General features: G+C 43.4%; 1 protein-coding gene across 5 annotated transcripts in view; it reads right to left on the reverse strand.

The window, feature by feature from the left end:
* MAPRE2 (microtubule associated protein RP/EB family member 2) overlaps positions 1 to 23,793 on the reverse strand; it is a 101,701-nt gene that overhangs the window by 40,791 nt on the left and 37,117 nt on the right. Inside the window, exon 1 of one of the 5 annotated variants that reach the window (XM_054815161.1) lies at positions 20,416 to 20,556. The exons of 2 other annotated variants lie outside the window; for them this stretch is intronic. Coding sequence is in view for 2 of the 3 variants with exons in the window: in XM_054815159.1 (XP_054671134.1) it covers positions 17,562 to 17,680 (119 nt within the window). In the remaining variant the exon portion in view is untranslated. Of the gene's footprint in view, positions 1 to 17,561; positions 17,798 to 20,415; positions 20,557 to 23,793 lie in introns of those variants that run through there. 2 more of the 5 variants (XM_054815159.1, XM_054815162.1) reach the window with 2 other exon arrangements.

The following is a 23,793-nucleotide window of genomic DNA, read 5'->3' on the forward strand; positions in this document are numbered from 1 at the left end:
GCACAGCACAAAGGCAAACAGCACCTTTGTTACTAATGGCATCTGAAGTTTAAACCGTCACTGTTAGCATGGTTTTTACTTTATTATTCCTAGTCTTTTTATATAGGTAAGAAGCTAACAGAAAGATACTACCACTGTCACTATTAAACAAACACGTTCAGTATCGTTTGTAAGATCAGTTCAAGTAACAGCTTAATAGTGACTTTAATGTTCACTTAAGATTCAGAATAGTGAGTTTAACATTAAACCAAGAGATCAATATGGAACAGTCCACTCATTTCTAAAGAAGCTAAAGTTATTTAGGTGCTAACATTTGAAATAAAGCTACTCTGATTTGCAGTTGCCACTACTTCATCCAAATTTTAATCGTCCTCTCGAGGCCAGGCAGAACTTGGAACAACCATCTGCTACCAGTAGTGAAAGCAGCAAGTCTACTCTGTTAAAAAGATCAAGAAAATCCACACGCAGGAAGGAAGCAGAAATTCCCTCATCATCCTCTTCCAAAAGCAACTGCAAAGACAAATACCTATCCTTCTGCAAGCGACAGGAGAGCAAAAGCCTCTTTTGCTGCAGTGCATGGGATGGAGAACTCTACTTCAGGAAACAGCGAGTAAATGAATAACCTTGAGTTTTACAATGATACCCTGAAGGGTAACTAACGTAACTTACGCTGTGTCTGCAAATGAGTTACGGTCTACGGGTCAAATGAAAGTTCAGGCTATTTGTTAGAGACAATAGCTTCACATTCGTACGCACAGATAAGCACAAGGGTATAGCGATACAATTTTAAACAAATGTATGCAAAATGAATCAAAATTTCTGTTAAAAAAAAAAACCCAAACAACAACATGCCATTGCCATTTATTCTGTGACTTGTTAACATATGTCTGAATCTTCCACAGCCTCTTCTCTCAAAAGAGTTCACCATGTCTTTGCTTCTTCTGTCCCCCACCCTCCTAATGGTTACGTTTGAAATAAACTCAGCTGGGAAAGGTTTCCTTTACAGTAAGCACATTCTAATTTGGTGCTCAGATACACACACATATCCTGTTTGCCACACAGACAGACCTTGGGGGGAAGAAAAAAAAAAAAAAAAAGGCAAGAGAAGAAAAAAGAACAACCAGGCGTAGGTAGCAGAGCCGCCATGCTCGCGAACAGACAAGAACTCCTGCGCTCAATATCCACAGCTGGGCCCGGGTTTTCTCCAGGATTCAGTTCCCCATGTGCTGAATTGCTTTGGAAAATGTGATCCAGATTCAAAACACATATTAATAAACATCTGTAAGGTGATACAAGAGAACAGCTGGACAGGTGGAGACTCACAGGCTGTACTCTGTACTCTACAGCCAAGTAGCTAACAACTTACTTGTATGTACTAATACACTACTTCTTCCCAATAACATTATTTACATTTTCGACTTGTTAGGCTTTCCCTTGTTTAGACTGAAGGCTCTCAAGCATAAGGCTGCGATGAGGCTTTTACAGACCTGAAATCAGCATCTACCTCAATGAGATCTTTAAGCTTCCACCTTCCATAGAGATGCCTGGTGATTCTGCAGCAACTAAAAGCAGATTGAAGATAGCACATCACATTGCCCACTTCAAAGCACACAGGTGGAGATTAAAAACCTCTGGCTGTTACAGTACTGCCTAACCACAAAGGTCTCTGCCTTGTTCTACTTATAAGAAACTGAAATTTGAATCCGCAATAAATATACACAAGCCATAGCAGAGTCTTCATATATTAGTCCAGGCCATTTCAGAAAAAGCACTTCGCACTTGCACAGCTACACGCCACAGACCTGGGTTCAGAGGATTACTTAGGTGCTGAAAATCATCTATGTGCTTAAGCAGTTTCCCCAATCAGAAATACACTGGCTCAGCATGCCCGATGGTAAACATTACACCCAAAGGAGTGTTAATTTTTTAAGGCATTACATGCAGCACTGAACATTCAGCTATTAGGCATTTTCCACTGCTCTTGCTACAGATAACTGCAGCTGTTACAAGGTGTTATCCAGCTGCGTTTAAGGACAGTTTTGCAAGAGGCATATTTATTTTTCTGGGGAAAAACTAACAGTTGTTGACAGTAAAAGCTGTATTACGCCAAACCAGTAATAACGGCAAGACTGGGAGGATTACAGCAATGAATCTATCTGCAGTGTAAAAACTCATCACACATGCCATCACCTCTGAACCTGCAAGGCCTTCCTGTTTTGTACAATTAGGGAGGGTATGATGGGGAGTTTTTAAACGCAGTAGAAAGCCTGTGTGACAATACAAAGAGGAGCCTTCCGGAAGCAGGCACCTGATAGCATCAGGATAAATACTGCCAGTAAAACAAAAGATCTCACACCAAAAATTACTGCAGCAGAAGGTACAGCAGAAAGGCTAAGATGCAGCTGAGTGAGACTGCTGTAGCTCCCGTTGAAAGGCTTTCCAGATGAAAGCTACTGCCAAACAAAAAAGCCTGGAGGAAGAAACCTGCCAGGCTCAGTGGCCACATCCTTGTAGGAGGAAAACTCATCCTTTCATATCATCCTGAAGTGGCAGGTGATTTGCAGCTGGACCTTGCCTGCTTCTTTAACATTCACTGCATACAGCCTTAGCCATAGCCATTAGAGGCCCGGTATCCTCGAGGCTGTCTTTACCAAAAGCAGTCCCAAGGACAGAAAAATAAGACAAAAAGCTCCAGCGCAGTTCTGACAACACTGCTCTTACTCTCCCTTTTGACTTGCGCTGTACTTCTGCAGCAAATTCCATGGCCACAGCCCTCAGAGCACTGCAACTGAAGCAATATTTGCAGCAAGCAATATAAAGGCTCTATCTAGTCAGAACCTCACAATGGTTGAGGATTAATCACAATGAGGTATTGCCATGGAAAGAAGAAAAGGAGAAAAGAATCTTCTGGTTGTGATGTTGGGAGAAATTCATACCTTTTAAAATGCTGAATGTCAAATCTCCTGTGCACTGTTCTCATGTTACTAAATGGCCCTGAAATATTAAAAATCTTCTTTATCTATGTATCTCATCTGCTTCTGAATGCCATTTTAGCTTCACAACATGGATCTGACTTGAAGACCTAAAATGAGTTGCTACAGAGTCTAGACAAGACTGAGGCAATCCATGTACAGTTTGATTGCTTGAATATTGCATTTAACACAGCAAACAGCGTATTTTCTGTTGTTCTCATTGCAGTTCCCTGTTTAAATGCAAGTGAGGTTAGAGTACGAGAGATTTACTTTGATTGGATTAGGGCATGTTTTAAGTTTTGTTGTTTTAAATTAGAGGCTGCCTGCCAAGGCTGGGATGTTCTGACCTACATTAATGTTTATGATGGGTCTCAAGGACTGGTGTAGACCCAAATCTGAGTAAGTCTTATAAAGACTGGTGGTAATTCTGTTTTGTGGTACATACAGCTTTAGAAAAATTAAAAAATCCAAAAATGTATTATTTGTGAGGCAGAAAATACTGGTTCTTTTCCAGACATTCAGTTCCCCCAAATCTGAAAAACACAATCAAAAGTATTCAAACAATATACACAGTTTGAGCCAAAACCTCTGAGATGGCCCAATAACTAGCAATGCATTACACTGTCTACTGCATACTTTTTACAAAATAGTTTTAAGTTTATTCACTAACCAGTTATTAAATTAAGGTAGATCTTCTGAAATCAGAAGAACAGTTACAGATTTCAAGAAAATTATTTAGTGCTTGGAATATTTTTAGGGCACCTGAGGAGGACAAGCCACAAGCCACATTCACTGACTCGCTTGAATTTGATTTGTTTTGATCGGCCAGTCATATTTGCATAGCATAAGTAAGATTTTTTTTATTTCTCCAACTACCTTCTCATTCCTGCTTTCCTCCTGCTGCCACTGAAACATATGACAATGTAATACAGAATGGCATGTCTCCACAGCAATACTAACACTTTTTTTTTTTTCCTTCCTATTCAGGGTTCACCTTTGCCTCCAAAAGTACAATGTGATATTAACACTTAACTACATGATATCTTAATTGTGGCTGAAAGTATTTGCATATCCTGAAAGGCTCCTTATCAATTTCTATGAGTAAACAAATCTCAACTAAAAAAATACATTCTTGACAAAGGATAGAGGCTCAAGAAAGGCAGACATCAACTGCTTACACAACATGGAAGCAATTCAGACTCTTTGGCCGCTGCCATTTCCAAAGGCATACTCCCTCTGACTGGTGAGGAGAGAACCACAGCAGTGCACAGCACCCTCAAACTGCACCTTAGTCGAACAAAACAATAGCAGTGCTTGGTGCTGAACAGGTACTCGTTAACATGGGGAAAGGATGCACAAATTTCAGTATAAAATGAATTTTACTACAAGTTAAGAAGGCATTTTATTAATGGAGAACCACAAAAACTTTGAAGTGGGCTGAACAAGAGGAACACGTGTGGCAAGGCTGCAATATTACAAAAATAAACTGCTTTTTCTTACAGTTATTACCCTCCCCTCAAGGCTTTCAATTCCAAGATCTTAAGCTTGAATTGCTGCTCTGATGCCCTGAAGGAAGACATTCAACCTGTAAAATTTTCACAATAGACACTGGCAACTAGTCTACCTTTCACAACAGACATGGGGATTGTGGAAAAAAAAAAAGAAAAGAAAAGGTTGCTTCAGAGAAAAATAATTCTCAGACTTGAGTTTACTATATAAGTCAATTAGAAACACCTGCATTTTAGAAAACAGAAGAGGATCTATGACAATTTTTTAGCTAGAAAATCTTGAAAAAGCTGATGAATAAACCAACATCTAATCTTCTGTGAAACAAAGTCTCAATTCACCAAGACAAACATAGGAGCTTTAATTCTCCTTTTATTAATTTTTTTCTCTTATGGAAAATAACAGATTACTAAGCATACATGCAGACATCGCTAAAGGATTTCTAAGAGGTTGAAAACATGCTGTAAAGCGAGGTAACAGCAGTGCTGAGTACACTTATGGTGGAGAGAGGATGCCTTGAGAGGCAGAACATTTTAGCAAGCCTCAGTTCCTGCCTTGCATTCTGCAAATAACAGGGGAACCTCCTATCTTTTTGCTCCCACTAGATGATGGATGATAGATGGTAGATTTCCACATGCTTTAGCAAATGCAGATTTACTGGAAAATGAAGACAGCGGCGAAGGAGAGCTTGTCCCCAAAGCCACTGCCCTACCCGAATGCAGCACATGAACTCCCACGCAAAACGATGTGGCTACACCTATGCACCTGAGCAGTCGCCTGCATCTACGCCAGGGAAACATCGGCCCCGGATTAGGAAGGGATAGAAATAACCAGAAACCCTGATTAAGAAAAAACAACGCTGCCAGGCACCCGAGACACTATGTCAGAGGCATAACCCACCGGCGCAGCAGCCACGCTGCAGCCCGGCAGCAGCTCTGGCAGGGCAGGCAGCCGCTACTCCCGACTCCTGCCATTTCCGCCTTTTAAGTCCAGAAAACGCTGTGGGCAGGCTTGGGAGGTTCAGCAGGGACGCGATCCAACTAGCTAGAGTCAGATGAAGTCACCAAATGAATTTAGTTTTGACCTATCCGGGGTTTTACCGCCCCCTTCCTCCCCCCTCACATGTGTACATTTGGAGGCGAAAGGCTAAAGTAACACGCCGATTTACTCCAAGCATAACGTAATAGCAAATGAGATTTTGTAATACTATACAGCCCTCCTGACGGGGGGCCTGAGCAGCCTCCAAGCGCCTCACACCCCCACCCAGAGCCAGGCAAGCGGGGCAGTGACTCAGCAGGAGACGGGCACTGAGCATCCACGGGATTCAGAGGCGGACAAGCCTGGGAAGAAGGGAAAACGGGAGGATTAAACAATGGGAAACGCAATACCTTTCTCCTAACACGTAGCTGCTGTGTCTTAACCGGAGACTGCAGCACACTTAAAGCCTGGTTGTCCAAGGCATGCGAAGTTAACCCGGAGAGCACTCTCATGGGAAAGGTCTTGCACTAGCTAGAGGGACTACAATACACCTTTTCTGCTTGCAAATGATGTCATATGACACAGAGAACAAGGACTTTGTCACACATCAACTTTTCTCTGTTTTACATTAAAACCAAATGTAGATACACACCAGTTTATGCATTGCAACATTTATTCTAACCTTAATATACACATATGTTAGAATCACCGAATACCCTGAGTTGGAAGAGGCTTACCAAGGACTGTCGAGTCCAACTCCCTGTTACCGCAGGGAACAAGGGCCTTAAAGTGGCCTTCTAAGTAGGCACTTTGAAGGAGCCTGGAGTGACACCTGGGAAAGGACAAGAAACAGCACAGCGACTGCCTGTGCAACCGTCCCAGGACCCATGGGAAAAGGTGCAGGAGCACAGCCTGCACGACAGAGCCGCCAAGCTGCCAGGCAGGCAGCCAGCCTCGCTCCGTCCCCGAACGAGCCGTCGTGGCAGGAAGGTGACGACACCGAGCAGGGGTATAAGACGACATTTATTTTAAGCCACCTTTACCCTGCAGTTGTAAACAAGCATGTGACAAGATGAAGTAACAGACAACCATGCTAGCTGCTTTCACGGGTGCATCACTCCCTAAAACATGGCTGTGTATTTTTGTAATGCAAAATATTAAGCTCTAGCATGGTTGTTCAGGGTTCCCGCTGCTACTGCAGCTCTGCTGCCATTTGGAGTTCAAAGGACAAGCGTCAGGCTTTCTGCTGGGTATGCAGGGCGCTCGGCGGGCAGGTTTCTAGGACCAAGCTCCAGCAGACATCTGCGACCCTGTGATTCTGTGACCTGAACCACGTGTAGATCCTCTGCCAGCACTGCCTCTGCAGACCGCTGGGCCAACACACCGCATAGCCTTCTACTAGGCTCTGCATTCAATCTCTCTCCCACTTCTCCCTCCACTGCTAGTAAAAGCTAGACCAAAAACAATAATACAAAATCTCAGAGTTTTGACGTTGCTGAGTTTGTTGAAATAGGCCCAAATAAATACTCCTGTCTTCAGCTTGTACAAACTCCCCACAGATCATTATTAATATTATAAAGATTTCAAGCATTAACACTACCAGCCACAACACTTAATTTTGGGTTTGGATACCAAAGTAACTCGACCTCTTCCCTCATTCTCATGAGTTAATGCTCTAACAGACAAGGAGACACGCTGAAATTATTCTGGTGCTCAAGATATTACCAGCAAATGACTTGCACTTAAGAATTAATCCAACCAAGGACTATCTAGAATAGGGCTGAACTTTTAAGTGCAATTGCTTAACTGCTAAATTAGTTTTGGAGCAACTAAAACGAAAATTCACTAATCCTTCACAGAGTAAATTGCCCTTTATGAACATGCTAACTCAACCATCTGTGATTTATGTAATATATTATTCTTGCTGTGTGCCAGTAACCACAAACTTATTTTACCATTGTTGCACTACTAACGCAATTGCTGAGACTACCAGTATCAAGTAAAGCTTTCCCAAAACTGATTTTTTTTCAACCATGTTGGTCTTTGAAGGTCTGTGAAGTCAGCGTCTTCTTTTGGGTTTTAGCTTTTAAAATCTCCTGCCTATCTAAAGGGGGAAATCCCCGAAGCTTTGTTTTCCCAAATAATGTTCTTTCTTAATGGCGCTTACTCCTTTGACGCAACTGTGATTGTAAGTACAGAATTACTGGCAGTTACAACAGTTTTCATCTATGCGTCCCAGTAAAGCCTTGTACCTTAAGCTAAGAGAACCATAGATGTCCTGTTTAATAGGATTTGGCCTCCTTTCGTGGAATATCTTGAGGTCAATTCCTAAAGTGTATTGCTTCCAGCTGGCAAACGGTGACATTACCAAGTTCAGCTCCCACAATAAACAAGGCAAAAAAAAAAGTTTACTGCTTCAATTACCTTTGACCACATACAAGTGCAGTTAAGAAGGTAATAACCTATGCTGCAATGTGAATATTTAGTTTCTTCAACCCTCTCAATGTGGCTGTAGGTCACGCGACAAGACAGTTCTGCACCACTCCCTGTAAAAGCACGTCAAACTAAGCAACATCTGACACAGTTTAAGAGCTGTGCTTATCATTAAACACTTTCTCCAGATTAAACTTATCAATAATGTTAATATTTTCTGCATGAAAAAATACACAATTCATTAAAAGCAGAGGGAGTAATTTACCAGCTTTTAACTTCAAGACATAATCTTTAATTGCAATGTACATAATTAATTTTATGACACAGCAAAACTATCCCTTTGCTCTACTGTGTGTCTACGAACTTTTCATGATCCCTAGGTACTAAACTGCAGAAGTTGCTCACAGTGATTTAGAGAATGCAATATGAAGTAATTAATACACTGCAGCAGCAGAAATACAGCTTTTGCAAGAATTAAGCTAGAAAGCAGTTGAAATTGATGAAGTCTAACTGAGACTGCATACACGTTTTTCTTTTCCATTTGAAACCTTTGATGATAAGATGATATCACCTTGGTGGCAGTAGTAAACTTGTTGCCGTATTATCTTCCTTTCACTTTTAAAGCACCTGATTTAGTAACTTTGTGTGCTGTATTTTGAACTCAAGGGCTGTTTATGCCTATTAGAGTTACAGAATAAAGTCACCCAGGTAGGTGGTGAACTCCAGAGATACCCGCTCCAACCTCCTGTTCACGGCAGAGCCAGCAAGAGAAGGCTGCCGATGAAGCTTGAAACTAGCTGAGTTTCCAGTCCCTCCGAGGACAGATATTCCAGAGCCTCCCCATGTCACCTCTTCCAGGTCCGTCCCCACTGTGAAAACTTTTCTCCCAGTATCTAAAGCCATTTCTACTGTTGCAGCTGCTGACTGCCATCATGCCTCATCCTCTCCCCCTGCACCTCAGAGAAGAGCCTGGCTCCATCTTCTCTACCTGCCCCCCCCCATATGACAGCTAAAGACTGCAATGAGATCTTCCCCCTCCCGAGCTCTCTTCTCCAAGCTGACCAAACCCAGCTCACATGCTCCAGACCCCTGACCATTCCAGTGGCCCTCCACCCCACTCGCTTCAGTATGTCACTGTCTTTCTCAAGTTGGAGAGGCCAAATTCAGACGCAGTATGCGAGATGTGGTCTCGGAAGCACCAGAGGGGAATAATCACTTCCCCGGAGCTGCTGGCTACACGCCTACTAATGCAGCCCAGCATGGGCTTGGCCTTCTTCCCTGTAAGAGCGCGCTGCTGACTCACGTTCATCTTGTTCACCAGCACCACCAGGTCCACATTGTGCAGCACTTCAGGAACAACTGGGGACTGGAGGGGTGCTTAAGGTGGTAGTAGAAAAAACCCCCACACCTCACCATATTAAAAATACAGCTGCTTAAGAGACAAGGACAGTTCTACAGCATCCCTGTTGCTGTGACACTCATTTCACACTTGGGGACCACAGATTAAAAGTGTACATTGGAGAGGCAAATGTCTGCAGGCAGAAATATATATTAAAGGAAAAAAAAAATATTCCTTATGCCTCCTTGAGTCTGACAACTGGCACAATGTGAATGTGTTGACTGAAAACAGTGTTTTCAGATCCTGATTCATAATCTTGCATAACTTTGAAACATTAATATGGGCAATGAGTGATATGGACTCCAAACAATAATTCAGTAAAATATTATTAACGATATTCTGCATAACAAAGTTTCCAGCAGAACGGCTGTTTTCATGTGAATGCTGTCCTTTTAGGAAAATGTATCCCTCCTATCCAGCCAGTTATCATTTCACTGCCTCCATATTCTCAGCACTCTTACACACCATAGCCTTGCTGTATACAAAAGCTCCCGTGGGACTTCCATATCACTGGGTTATGTACTCCACTTCCATACAAACAATTACTCACAGATTCTACAGTTATTTTAATAAGCTATGATTTGTATAACACTGAATCCATAAGTAAAGCAAATGCATATTCTACTTCAAATATTTCAGTGCTTCCTATTCATGACATTACTGGACTAGCTCCACAGAGATTAACCTTAAGAAGCGAAGCATAACAACCATATAAAATTTGCCCAAAATGAATTTTCATTCCCCCCAAACTGTTTAATATATATTGTGAGCAAGCCCTTCTGAGCATCAACACTGCATTCCAGAGTGACAGGTAAGAATTTGCATTCATGTCCATCTTTGAATAATTACAGCTGCTTGGGTAGGAGATCTGTACCGGACTAAGGAACCTTGCTGTAGGGGGGACAGTCACTTGAGTTACTCCTAAAAGATAAAACTGAAGTGCACGGATCTCGCCAATTAGCTCTCAGGGTTCCAAATTGCCAAGAAATATAATATTGAAAAGTAAACCTCTGAAAAAATACATATGACCATATGGAAAAACGGCACATACAGCATTGTTTTGCACTATACCATTAGAGCAAAATAATCTATTCCTTCACTCTGTCAACTGCCACACTGGAGAAAGGCCCATTTTACACAGAAGAAATCCCAAACTCCAAACGGAGAAGTTTTCAGTTTGCATAGCTTGTTTAAATATTGTTCCAGAACACTCAAAGTTTCTGCTTCAATTCACACGAGCTCACACCACCATTTCTGTTCCATGCAGGACCCAGATTCACAGGCTCCATCTTCCACCACCTCAACGCATATTTCAAACTCCTTCCCCTCCCCAGTCAACACCAGTAAGCAATGCAAGGCAGCCATACACAAGGCCAGAAGATCAAGACCACAACTTGCAATGCCTATTCCTCTCCAGGCAGAATGATTTGGCACAGTTGTAGGATTTCCTACGGAAGCTACATCCTTAAGTCTCGACTCACTGATGAATGTTTACATTTCCTGTTTGGATAGCATAGCAAAAAAGCAGATTTAACACAAAAAGCACCCTTCATTAAGCATGGGGCTCTATGGGAAACAGAAATTATTTCAGAATGGTTAAGCTGAGCCATTTAATGGGTGTCCTTTCAGTATATAGAGCCTTATCAAATATTTAATAACTTAGTACACCACCAGAAAACTAGACAAACTTCTGCCAAAATATCAGAGGCAAGATTTTAAATTAAATATGCAATAGCATGAAGACAACAGATTTGCATTAAAAATAAAAAAGCCACCGCTTTTAAACCCCAACAGTTAAATGCATGCTCAGTAAACTTTTATAGCTGATATTGCCCTTCCCCTCCCACCTAATTATAATGAAACAATACGAAGAAGATGCTTCATCGGTGAGTCAGGCAGCAGAGATCTGCACAAGATCCAAACAGCTATGCAGCGCTCAGCTAATACCATCCACAGAAGAAACACGGATGTTTTCCATTTACGTTCCCTAGCACTGATAGTAGAAGCGAGCAATCAGTGTCGCTAGCTGGAGGCCAGGATTCAGCGAGGAGGATGCAAGTATCCCAACGCTGTCCCAGTACGGCATGAGTCTCGCTGCCGCCGCCACCACACTTACTCCACACTACAGCCTTCGTGCCATCCCGCTCAGTGGTTTGCGTGATTGAGAACAGATGTGGCGAGACCACTCGTTTCCAATTATCAAACAAAGGCTGAAAGTTGCATCTCCAAAATGAAAAGCTGGCACACGATTTATCTTCTTCCTTACCAAGCATTTGCTATAATTAGCTCTGGGCATGAGGAAGGAGAAAAGACTGTCAAATTAAACTAGGCTCCCCCCCCAAGCCCCAAAACCTCTGAAGATATTTTTAAAAATAAGTCGCTCATTCAAACGCCAAGGCTTGAAATGTAGACCTACTACACTTACTTTTTCTTACTGCCTCCCAAAACAAGTTTTATATCTCAAAAGGTTAGACCAGGTACGTCGCCTGGGAGAACATTCCTGTGGTCCCAGCCTACCTGTGATGAGGTAGCTGCATCTCCCTCAAACTAGACATTTGTGCAGCAATGGAAAAACTCAAAAGAAACAGCTTTAAACAGACTCCCTGGGTCCACAGCCCCACCTCCAAATCACCTTTCTTTCACACTGCAGCATATTTTTCAGTGCCTGTTTTCCAGGGAGGCTAGATTGAAGAAAATAGGCAAACGCCAAAATGTCTATTTCTAAAAGTGACAGCATAAGGTTCAGTTCTCGCATATCCTAAACTCCCTCCTTTTCTTTTTGTTAGTATGCCAGAAACACGCTGCTGTTGCTATGCAGCTCAACAAGGTAGTTTAAAAAAAAACCCACACCACGCAACAAAAACCAGAATGCAGCCTCCCACCTACAGGATGTTTCCGAAACACAGAGAGGCTGGGTGCAAATTAGGTGTACTCAGACATTTTTGGTGAGGGCGCTTGGGTGCAAGCTGAGAAGATGGTGCTGTCTGAAAGTTACTTTCAGTTCCTTACACAAACTGGGCTGCCTGTAGACTGTTGCTTTCTTTTTCCCCCCTCCATAAAGTTACTTCTCTCTTAGCCCCTGATTTTAACAAATACCCTCAACTCCCAAAACATCGCGAAGATACTTCCTTCAGGGAAGATCTAAATCCAGGTCCAGAGAGGCAGCCCAGTAATGCAGGCACAGACTATCTAGGCTTCAAACTACCGATGCGGTATTGAGCCGAGTCATCCTTGTAACCCTCCGAGACATTTACGTGCACTCAACATGTGATCCCCAGTTGTCTTCACACAGTTTCACCCTGTACTTTTTGAGAGCTGGACCTGCCCAGCAGAAGATAGTCACCAAAACAGCTCTCCCTAGGCAGAGAACTCCCTAATCAGAAAACGAGATTAAAGAAGAGCAGCAGCGGCAGGAAGCCAGCTTTATGAAAGTGAAAGAAGAGAAAATAGAGGGTACCTAAGCTCACAGGAACCAAGGAAAGATTTTTGCATGGTATCTCTTATGCTGGCTAGGAACTGCTGGCTCTAAGTCACCGGAATGGTCTTCTCTTGGATAGCTAGTAACTATCTTGTTGCAATCCAGATGCTTGACAGACAAGGGGGTTATCACAAATATCACTCTTAGAAAAGCTCAAGCTAAATTTATGGGGTGTGATTTATGTTGGGTTTTTTTTAAACAAACATTTATTATTGCTTCCAGTGAAATCTTGGGCAAAATTCTCATAATCTGCAATAGGAGCAGTTAGACCAAGACCAAACACCTCCAAAAATAATGTTTCAGTTACTAATATATTTAGTAGCATTTGCCTTGACTAGCATTTAGTTTCAGAGGATGAAAACGATCATGCCTGTCTGTACTATAAAGCGAGAAGACAACTTACTGCTTTTACTCTGTATCATCTTCCCAGTTCTCAGCAAGATTGGGCCTTAATGTACTAATTTTATCAACACAAATAGTCTTTTTTTTTTTTTTTTACTTCAGTGGAATTACCCGCTTACCATATTCAACAGAACCTAATTTTAGAGCAAGAAATGCCTTCTGCCCAGAGTTACGTCGAAGCCCTAAGTCTCCCTTTAGTACCCTGAGTAAAGCTGCACACGTGTGGAAGGCACAGAGTCGCCAGAGACAGCGGCAGGGACGCGTCCCGCAGAGGGAAGGATGCTCTCCGCCACGCGGGGCCAGCCTGCGTCCGGCAATTCATCGGGAGTTGGGAAGACAAAGAGCAAAACAGAGTTTTGCTATAACATAAATCTTGACTTTCAGTGTGGAAGTTATCAGCTCCCACTGCAGTAAACCAAGATGGCCAGGTACGCTCTTTAAAATTCCACAGTTTATTTCAGCAGCAGGTGATGAAATCACCGCTGCCATTATTATGCACTGCACATCAGCAGCTTAATGATTTCTAAAAGGAAGGTGACACTTAAGAAAACCAAATCTTTAGAACAGATACCATTAGAAAGGTACATCCTCATACATAGGAAAGAGGTTTTTTGTTTTCATTATTTTTCTTCAAATCACTAGGCTAAAAGAAATCAGGAAATTAGCCCCTTTCCCCTCACTTTGTGAAAGTTCTGGGTATAAAACTAAATATAGCCACTGTTCAAAGGACCAGAAAATCATTTTTCTAGCAGCACATAGATAAACGAAAAGTTAGGCATAGTATCCTGCAAAGGAGGGTACAACAGTTTGTCCCTTTTAGACCGGAGTGGTTTAGGCTAGGTGTGCCATTCAAACCTGGAAATATTTGAACTCTTTCTACAGCTAGCTTTTAAAAATACAGTGAGTTTATCAGCCACACAAGATGCCTGGAGTCTGGCAAAAAAACACTGCAGACATGCCCTGTTTAAAAAAATTCTCCACACAGCTGTTGATTTGGTTTCTCATTGAATTTTTTCAGTTGTCTTTGAACATACAAGAAAAACTATAATTAAATGTAATGCCTTTCTCAGAAATCAGCCCAAATCTATTTTGGGCCAACAAAACGACACCTCAGTTCCAACCAAATCTTAAAGTCAGTCTCCTGATCCAGGGCGCCTCAAACAGCATTTCACCAGAGAAATATAGATTAATTACAGTTATTTACTCTGAAAGGTAACATCTCCCCATGACTACATTTTATGCCAAAGTGCCTGGTTTCCATTTACCAGCTAAGTGACACTGGATGAGAAACTTAACACCTCGGGCCTGTATGTCGCAGTCTGCAAAATATAATATGTCCTTTGGAAGACTTGGTAAAACTATTTGTGGCTTTGCATACGGAGCACGTGGTTGGGACTCATGTGGTACAGGTTCAATTCCCTGCTGCATCCTCAACTCAGTGGATAACTTAGGGCAACTCCTTCCATGTCAGCTTCCTAGTCTGTAAAACAGTATAAACTACAGCTCTTTTAAAATCTGCTTCAGGAGTTGGATATCAACTCTTTGGTAGGAGCTTGTATTTGAAACAGTAAAGCTTTTTTTTTTTTTGTTTAGGTCTGAGAATATCTAGACTGGTAAACACAAATTTATTCTGATCAACAAACACTACTTCTGTTTTAAAATATTTATGAAACAGAGCATGTTAAAAGAAGCAAAATAAAGCATTTCTGATATTACAGGAGAAAGAAGTGAAAGACAAATACCGAACCTCTATACATATGGCAGATGCAGTTTTAACTTCAAAGCAAAGCTGCAGTAGGCACAAGCGTATTGCGAACAAAGTACATACTTCTAGACTGTACAACTGCTGATCTGATGTCATGCTCCAGGCTGCGTTTAATGACATATTTATTCCATATTTCTAGATACAGATGGAACGAACCAGCCCGACAATCAGAAGCATAGCAACTTGATGTGTCATATGGTGAAGTTGTACAGGCTGCTCCATAAGTCTGCTCCAAAGTCAGCATGGCACCAACAGTCCAGCGTGGCAACGGGCACAGTACTGATGGCATTCATCTGGTATATTTAGTGATCTGCTGCTGCAACTCAAACTTAGCAAGGATCAAACAAGTCTAGCTACTAGAGGTTTTCCAATATCAAGGAGAAGTTTCACCACAGTTTTCATGTATTTTCTTTAAGATTTGCTTTTTGTTATGGTTAACATTTACTTCACAAAGTGCTTAGAGCTACAGATGAAAACGAATTAAGTATCATTCTCCCTCCCCCCTGGAGAAAGGGGGAAATCAACAGATTATACCATGACTCTCTAGATCAGGGTAGGTTTCCACAAGGCAAAGAGAGCCTAAATAGGATTCCCCAGTGGAAATTTTTATTTGTGCATTAAACGTTTATTTCTGAAATATATTGAACTTGATTATTTATTTACTGCCCCAAAATAACATGCAACGTTAGCATTAGTAGTTCTGCACTCCTTTATATTGCTCTAGATATGGATACAAATGGATACAAAGCTCTACAAGACTAAGGAGGACTCTTCTGGGTGAAAAGCTATTCAGATGCAGAATAACTTCACAGTTTCTGGAAAATTGGGCAAGTGATATAATCATTTCTGTCACATGCTTAACACAGCAGCCTCGCAAAATGTCTTTTCTAGACATAGTTCAATGTATGACATGACAGGCAGAAGGACAAGAAAACTGACTTCTTGATGGCTGCAGAAAATTACATACAAACATAATAGAAAAGGATCACGGAGAACCCCATTCAACAGAGGTTTTCCAAAGAACCCTTCTGAAGGAAAGCAGTGAGACAGCAGTCAGTAGCACCTATGACATGTCAGAATAACTAAAGATAGATGCATGATAACTCATTTCAAGTCTATTTCATATTTCTGCTTAGGTGCATGACGGAAATATAGCTTTCCTCTAAAGCAGAATCTCGTACTGCTCAGCTGAAATTCAGATATAGGAAGTGAGAGTTCCAATCGTTCTGCGAGTAGAAATAGGTCTTTACAAAAGCAATTTTGCTAGTTTGTGCTAAATGGGTGCACGGGGCTTTATTACAGAAAGCGTCAATGGATTCAAAGAGAAGGACGGACTAAATTTTGTGGTATTCAAACAAACGACACACTTGGATCTCCAACATGTTTCACGATCCCCCGTCAGTGTGTGATCAACAATGAGATTCTCTGTTAAGGTTACTAATGGTCAGCTCTGCCGGTAGCAGCTCTGTTATTCCTCAGCAGAAGAAAAATCACTGTGATTTTCTTCAGACAAACAAGCCAAGTCATCCACAATTGTTTTCATCTAATCGAGCATACAACTTGCCACTTTAGTCAGACATTTGAAAGCAGCATCATTTCCTGCTGTTTGAAAATCAGCTTTAAGGGGCGTGTTCTCTGCAGAGGCATTGCTTGCTGTCATCCAGGCAGTATTTAAAATAACTGTATATTAACATAAGGGGAGCTACTGGCCGTATCATCACCCTTCGAGTCAGCAGCAAGGAGCACATAAAACCAGTTGCGTTCCGGGCCGAGCCACGACCCTTATCAAACAATGCAAACAATTTTAATGAGCTTATCTGCCGGAACATATTGTCAGAGATGTTAATGCAGAAGCGCTGCCAGCAGCGCATGCCAAGCGATTCATCAAAAATGCCTACAACTGCGACAAAGGACGTGCCCCCCCAATATGAAAAACGATAAATACAAAATGGGGCTGGCTCCGGCCGCCGCGGCGGGCGGGGGTGCCGGATGGAGCCGCCCCCCCTCCCTCCTCCGCGCAAGCCCCGGGAGGGGCTGTCACCCCCCGCCCCGATGAGCGGGGGGGGGGTCGCTGTCACCCCTGGAGCGGTGTGCTGGGGGAGGGGGGCCCGTCCCCGGCCGCCCCACAGGGCAGTGCCGATGCCCGGTGCGGTGTCCCGGCCGGGCAGGGGCTGCCCGCGCCCCGCCATCCCCGGCCGCCGCCTCCCGCACGGCGCCGCCTCCGAGATCCGCAGCGAGGTGCTGCGGCTCTTTCCAGGGGGAGCTGGCTGCCGGCGCGGGGTTCGTTCTTTCCTTCCTTTTTTTTTTCCCCCTCTCCTCTTTTGTTTTTTTTTTTTTTAATTATTATTATTATTTATTTTATTATTTTTAACCGCCTTTCTTCCGCCCGGGAGCGTCGAGCCCCCGCCGACATCCCGCCTATTCACCAAACGCTTTCCAGCCGGACAATGCGAGCGCCGCCGCTGCCCCCGTCCGCCCGCGCCGGCGGGGCCGGGGGTGTGTGTGGGGGGGTGCGTGTGTGTGTGGGGGGGTGCGTGTGCGCTGCAGCCCGCTCGCCTTATGCAACCGCCCCCCGCGCTGCAGCCCCCCCGCCCCCGGCCGCCGCCGCCCCGCTAGCCGCCGCAGTACCTGTAGGAGCGCTCCCCCCGCACCGTGTGCTTCCTGAAGGGGATGATGGTCCCGTTATCCTGGATGATGTCGTTATTGTTCTCGCCATTTGGGGACAGGGCTTGGGTCGGTCCGGGCATTGGCGCTCCCGCGGCTCCGCAGAGCCCCGCGCTGCTGGTGTGCGGAAGGTGGCGGCAGCCGACTCTCGCCGCCCGCGCCGCGCCGCCCCGCCCCGCACGTCAGCCCCGCCGCCGCCCCACGTGACCGCCCCTCACCATGGCAACCGGCCGACTCCGCGCCTCGCCTCCCTCCGCGCCGCGGCCGCCCCGCTGCGCCCGGGGGAAGGGGGGGGGGCGGGACGCGCCGGGCCCGCTCCGCCCCGCCCCGCGCCCCCACACAAAGAGCCGCTCGTCCCGTATGTGTGTGTGTGTGGGGGGGTTCGGCGGGGACGGCCCGAGGTGTTAGGTGGTCCTTCCCGGTGCAGGCGGACAAAGCGCTAGGGACGGCCCCACGCAGAGCCCCCCCGGCGGCCACACCGTTATCCCGCCGCACAGGCGGCACCGCCGTCTCCGCGCGTGTCCCCGCACTCATGGGCGGCACAGAAACGCGTCCTTCTCCCCTCCAGGAACGGGGAGCGGAGCCCTGCCCTGTGACAACGGCAGCTACGATTTCGCCTCGGTTTTAAGAGAACAACCAATACCCCATCATCACCCTCCTTTCCCCGATACCTCAATATCACCCGCCTTTTCCCCGATACTACGGAGCTATCTCGGGCTCAAGCTCTCGCAATTAGCGCGAACCAAGCCCCGCCACACGCTGCTGTTACAATGCCCAGACGGCAGCAGCACAATTCACACACCGCCCAGCTCTCGGTAGGATCTCCCCTCCGGTTTGGCGTGCCTGGGGTAATGGCCATCTCCTCTGCACAAAGCTTGCCCTTGTCTGCCTGCTCACAAACGCAGGTTGTGTGTTTAGTACGGTAGGCACTTCATTAACAAAAATGTGCATAAATATTAAACGGTAGGAGAATACAAGGATGGAGTTCTAACCATAAAAAAAAGCATAAGAAGGTCTAAGTTCACTGATGCTATTTTTTTTTCCCCTCCTGTTCCCACATCTGCTGCTCCGCCTGGATTTCCACCCTCCATCCCCTCCCAGCCCAAGCACCAGGATGTCCGAGTTACCCAGCTCTCTGCCCACCCTCACCGCTTCACTGGAGAGCACAGGAAAACACCTGTCAAGCTGCACTGCACATTTCCAGCTTTTTCCTGGTCTCAGGCTTACACAGAGAAACCATTTGATGGCACATCCTTTAAAATCTTGCTTGGGTCGGAAACAAAAAGGGAAAAAACCTGCCAAGGCAGTAGCACTGTATCTAGCTCTGTTAGCACCACCATTCACACAACCGCTCATCTCTTCCTTCCTTCATTTAAAGGGGTTTCTTATCCCCCCCCCCCCCAGTCCATTTCCCTCTGCATATCTGGTTTCTGCATATCTCCCCTTGCCTAAATAGCAACATCTTTCAAAGTTTGACGTTAACCACAGAGCAATGCTGGTCATCCTCAGAAGCAGATCTGAACTTCACTGCGGTAAAACCTACCCTCATGTCCCAACAGTGGATCAAAACTCAAACATTTACCACATTAGAAAAACAAACTATCCAACTGTTTACAAATTGTTTTCTCTAAACTGAAGCCAACAATAGTGACTACAGGAAACTGAAGCCAGCAAGAGTGACTATGGGCACAGTCTCTAAACAGCTCTGTATGACCTTAATGCTGCTGTTAGATGCAAAAGAGCAAAAATTATTTGGGCTGATCTACCAACATCTTAAAAAAAAAAAAAAAGCACCCCCAAATCCAACTCTCCTAAAATGAGTTTTAAGGTGACAGGTCAAATGGAAGCAATATGAGTATTTCCAATATGTTCTCAGAGGCACATACTGACATTTTAATAAAATTCAAAAGTTCTGAAGTATGAGTTTGATCAGGTTTTACATCAGATTTTTTTTCTGCATGAAGAAACTGATTTTACAGAATTTTAAATAGTCTTTATCTAACCTTTCAGACTGAAATGACACTTTGCTGAAAGCTTAGTTTACATGATTATGCTCATGATATAGACTCTGGATTCACAGAGAGTTTGTAAGGTGAATACAATCAATAACTAAACATCAACTGCACAGCACTTGGATCACTGAAAACCTACTTGGATTTAAGTCAGATGCATACATTAACAAACACACAATGCAATCTCCAGCAAAACTCAAATTAGTCTGCCAATTCGCCATGGTCCTCTGAACACCAAGACAGGAGGTTTTATTTATTGTTTCTGCCAAGTTTTCAAATATACTCAAATTTTGCTTTCAGTAACCAACCTATGGCTGTTCACAGTTGACATACTTTATTGAAAAATGTTCCATTCATCTGGCAACAGTAAACCCACTGGAGAAAGTTGCCTTTGACTCTTTTTCAAAACAAGCAACAAAATACATTCTGCTAAAAAGGCCAATAAGTGTCTTAGTAACACTCAAGAGCACGGAGAAGCCAGAAATGCTGCATAGTGACAGAATATAAAAATAATCTATAGCAGGTCTCTAGCTGCCAGACATAACCCTACCTGCTCTGCTAGGCAGTGAGCAGTAAAACACTCTGCTACCCTAAATTGTAAAAATATTTTTATTTCTTCACCAGTGGCAAAGAACAGAAGCTTCTTTATTGAAGTCTCCAAAACTGTTTAAAACATGTACCATCAAAGCTACAGGAGAGAAGTGCAGGTGAGGACAGCACGGCAGCCTTGCTTCAGACCCCTTTTCTTGCCTTTGCATTAGGATTTAAGGTCAGAAAACACACGCTGCTTCAACGCAGTACCTTACCTTTACACAGCCTGACCCAGGCCTCAGCAAAAGAAGTTTGGCGCTGGTTTTCAGAAAGCGCATGCTTCTTCAGTTGATCTGCCACAGCCTGGGGGGCACAGGGCGCAATATGGATTCCATACGCATGGCACTCGCTCCACTTACATCTCTGTTTCTGAGCACTGCATGGCCCGCAGACACGACTATGTGCAGGAAGCCACCAGCCTCTTCTTCCCACTTTCATCGTTTCGAGCAAAGAGGTCTCGGGCGTGGATCCAGCGACACAGAACAAGGAAGAGGAACCTGCTGCTCTTGAGTGCCTGTATATGTGTGCTGCCTTTATAGCTTTTACATGCAGTAGGCATACAAATAGAAAAGCAGCTTGAAGAATAAAAGGTCAGCATGGTGTTGATAAAACACCCACCTATGGTATGTTGAAAGTACCAAAATCTAGTACTCAAGTGATATGCAGACTAAGCAAAGCCAAGAGCCAGGAAAGCAATTAATGCCTAAGTGTGGAATTACAAAACCTGATGTAATAGATTTTCAAGCACTCAGAACCACAGAAGCAATGGCTGGAAGGGACTGATGGAGGTCATCCAGTCCAGCCTCCTGCAGGATCATCACCAACAAGAGATCAGGTCATGCTTAGTGACATGATCATAGTCTAGTCAAATCTTGAAAATCTCCGAGGATGGAGATGTCACATCCTCTCAGGGCAACCCACCCCCATGCCACATTAGCCTGCTGTTCCCATTTCCCACCCGACTTTGGCTACAAGATGATCCCACGCTTTCCCAGAGAACACAGCAAGTCCCAGCTGTGCTGAAGATGAAAAAGGCACCACCCTACCCCAGCACATGCGCTGCAATACTTTGATTTCTGCTCTGGTGAACCAGGTAGAACGAGCACTAGTGAGCACTGCAACAGACCTAAATGAGATTCTCCAAAATCTGTTTGCTCCTTCCTCCTCAGAGCTTTCGTTTTCAGTTCCTCTCTCCTTACTTGCTCTAGACCTCGCTCACTGCAGTAAAAAGGCCATGCAGCATAATTTCTAATGCCTGAGAGTGAAATCCCCTAAAAGCCCAAAATGCAGTGTTAGAAAGGCCTCAGGCATGCTCAAGCCCAAATTTTATACTAGGCAGCTGATGCGGAAATAAATTATCAGTATTTTAATGCTGATAATAAGTGACCAATGCACAGCCTCTGAAAACAGAGGTGATGACCACGCTGAAGACTTCTGCTGATACATTTGTCAGAAGATAAAAAACAGTTTTAGGGAGCTTTGTATGTGACATAGCCAAAGTATAAATATAATTAATGATTGCAGAAGTTCCCCACTGCTTGGATAACTTCTCACCTCCTACTCCCCCACCAGAGAAAAAGAAAAACACATTTAACCCTATAGTGGCCAATGAGCATCCCTCATCTCTGACATCTCTGTTCATTTTCAAGTTTGTAAAGGAATTGGTGTGATATTCCTTGCATTGCCCTTAGAATATACCTCCACTACAACTTCAAACTGTAGCAACACCATGCAAGTATAATTATTTTGGCCCATGTACTTCACTTTTCAGAGGTGTTTCATGAACATTCCTGTCACAAGTGCAGTTTTTCCTCTGGGAAAGAATGAGAAAAGCTAATTTCAGGCAAGCAAGCAAACAGCTGTAAGGTAGCAACACCTTTTGTAAAGCAGCAGTCCTGGTCAAAGTAGTCTGCTATTCTAATTTAACTATTCTCATAGTCTTCCTTTAGCAGGATGAAGATTAAAAAATTCTGCAAAGCAACAGATTTGCACACTGTAGAGCAAAATCAAAGTTATTTCTAGCTCTCAAGTGTGTGTGTTTATCAGAAACCTGTGCAGAAGCGGGATCTCCCTGAAGGAGTTGGCCAACAGCATTTAGACTTGAAAATAAGTGAACAACACAAAGCAGGAAGAAAGTTTGGGAAGAGATAAAAAAAAGCTACTCTGTTAAGTCTTGGGCCCATCTTGCTTGTTCAAGGAAGCCCCAATTCATTAAGGTACATAGACACACTGTATTCCCAGCATGAGTAGATTCAATAAGATGTATATAACCAGGAGCATACTTAGGCTTCATCAGAATCATCCTAATTTCTAGACCATACACCTTGAATAAAAGTTTCATTTAATAAATTAAAATCAGAAGCCTTAGGAGATCCAGATTTGCATGTTATCTTCAGGAAGTACAAATGAGGTATCTGCAACTGCATGTCTATTAGAGAGCACTGGCTTGCGCCAGCCTAAATTAGTGCACAGTTCTAACCTGCAATGATAATGTATTACACAGAAACATCCATAAAGAAATTAGCAACAGCAATGTTAACACAGTGAACATATATCAGATATGATGTGGTGTATGATAAGTTTCAAGCTGATCTGGGTTACGCAGAACAGCTCACATTTACCATTTCACTGACAGACCATCAACCACACAGATCAGCCCAAAGGAAAACTCCCACTGTGGGATAAAAATCACTTCAAGTGAAAATTCAAAACTAGAACTTTACAGAATTTTTGTTTACATGGCACTGAATAAATTCATCCACCTCCATTCCGTCACTTCATTCTGTGCCTTAAATTTCAGGGCGCATTGCATTTAAATTCACCATACCAAACAGCAAATGATAATTTTGTCAGGACAAAGAAACACTGCATGAGTTTTAATAAAACACCTACTTATCACTCCAGACATCCTGTAGATAAAGAATGAGCTTCCCACCCTTGGGGATTATAGTGTTGCCACTTTAAGCAAAGTCTTGATTATTTGCCTTCCCTGGAGAGAGACAGAGAAAGAGAAAGAAAGAGAGGGCTGTCCCAATTACACAATGTGCATGGACCACATCCCTATGAGGTAATTCAAGTCTATTTTTAAATATATGGACATATTTATATTTCAGAGGTCACATTTCATATTTCAAGAAGTGTTCTGTGTCTGTAAGGAAGAGTAAAATAAAAGTTCGGGTCTTTGTCAGCTAGGCATTCTTGAAAATTTAGCCTGGTGAGCTGCAAATCCAATCTGACCACTAGCATATGAATTCCTCACTAAAGAAAGAGGTCTTGAAGAGCCACAGCCTGTGGGTTTTTTCCTTCAAAGAGGCAGCAGTTACCTTTTATAGTTACTGTGGAAATCAAATAGAAATCAGAGGATTATTTCAAGATTCAAATACTGTCTACAAAACCAGGGTTTTTTTTGTTCACAGAAACAAAATATCAGAAACCCTTGAATAGAGGAGATATTTTAAGACTAGTTATATACTTTTAATATTAATTGTTAGATTAAAATTAATAAATAGGTTTAGTGAACATTTATTAAATCTATGCATTCCAGGGTTTAGCCAAATCCAGCTGCTTTAAAGAAAAAACCCAATTCCTATTTA

Source organism: Grus americana, chromosome 2, assembly GCF_028858705.1.
Source record: "Grus americana isolate bGruAme1 chromosome 2, bGruAme1.mat, whole genome shotgun sequence".
Classification (NCBI taxonomy): Eukaryota; Metazoa; Chordata; class Aves; order Gruiformes; family Gruidae; genus Grus; species Grus americana.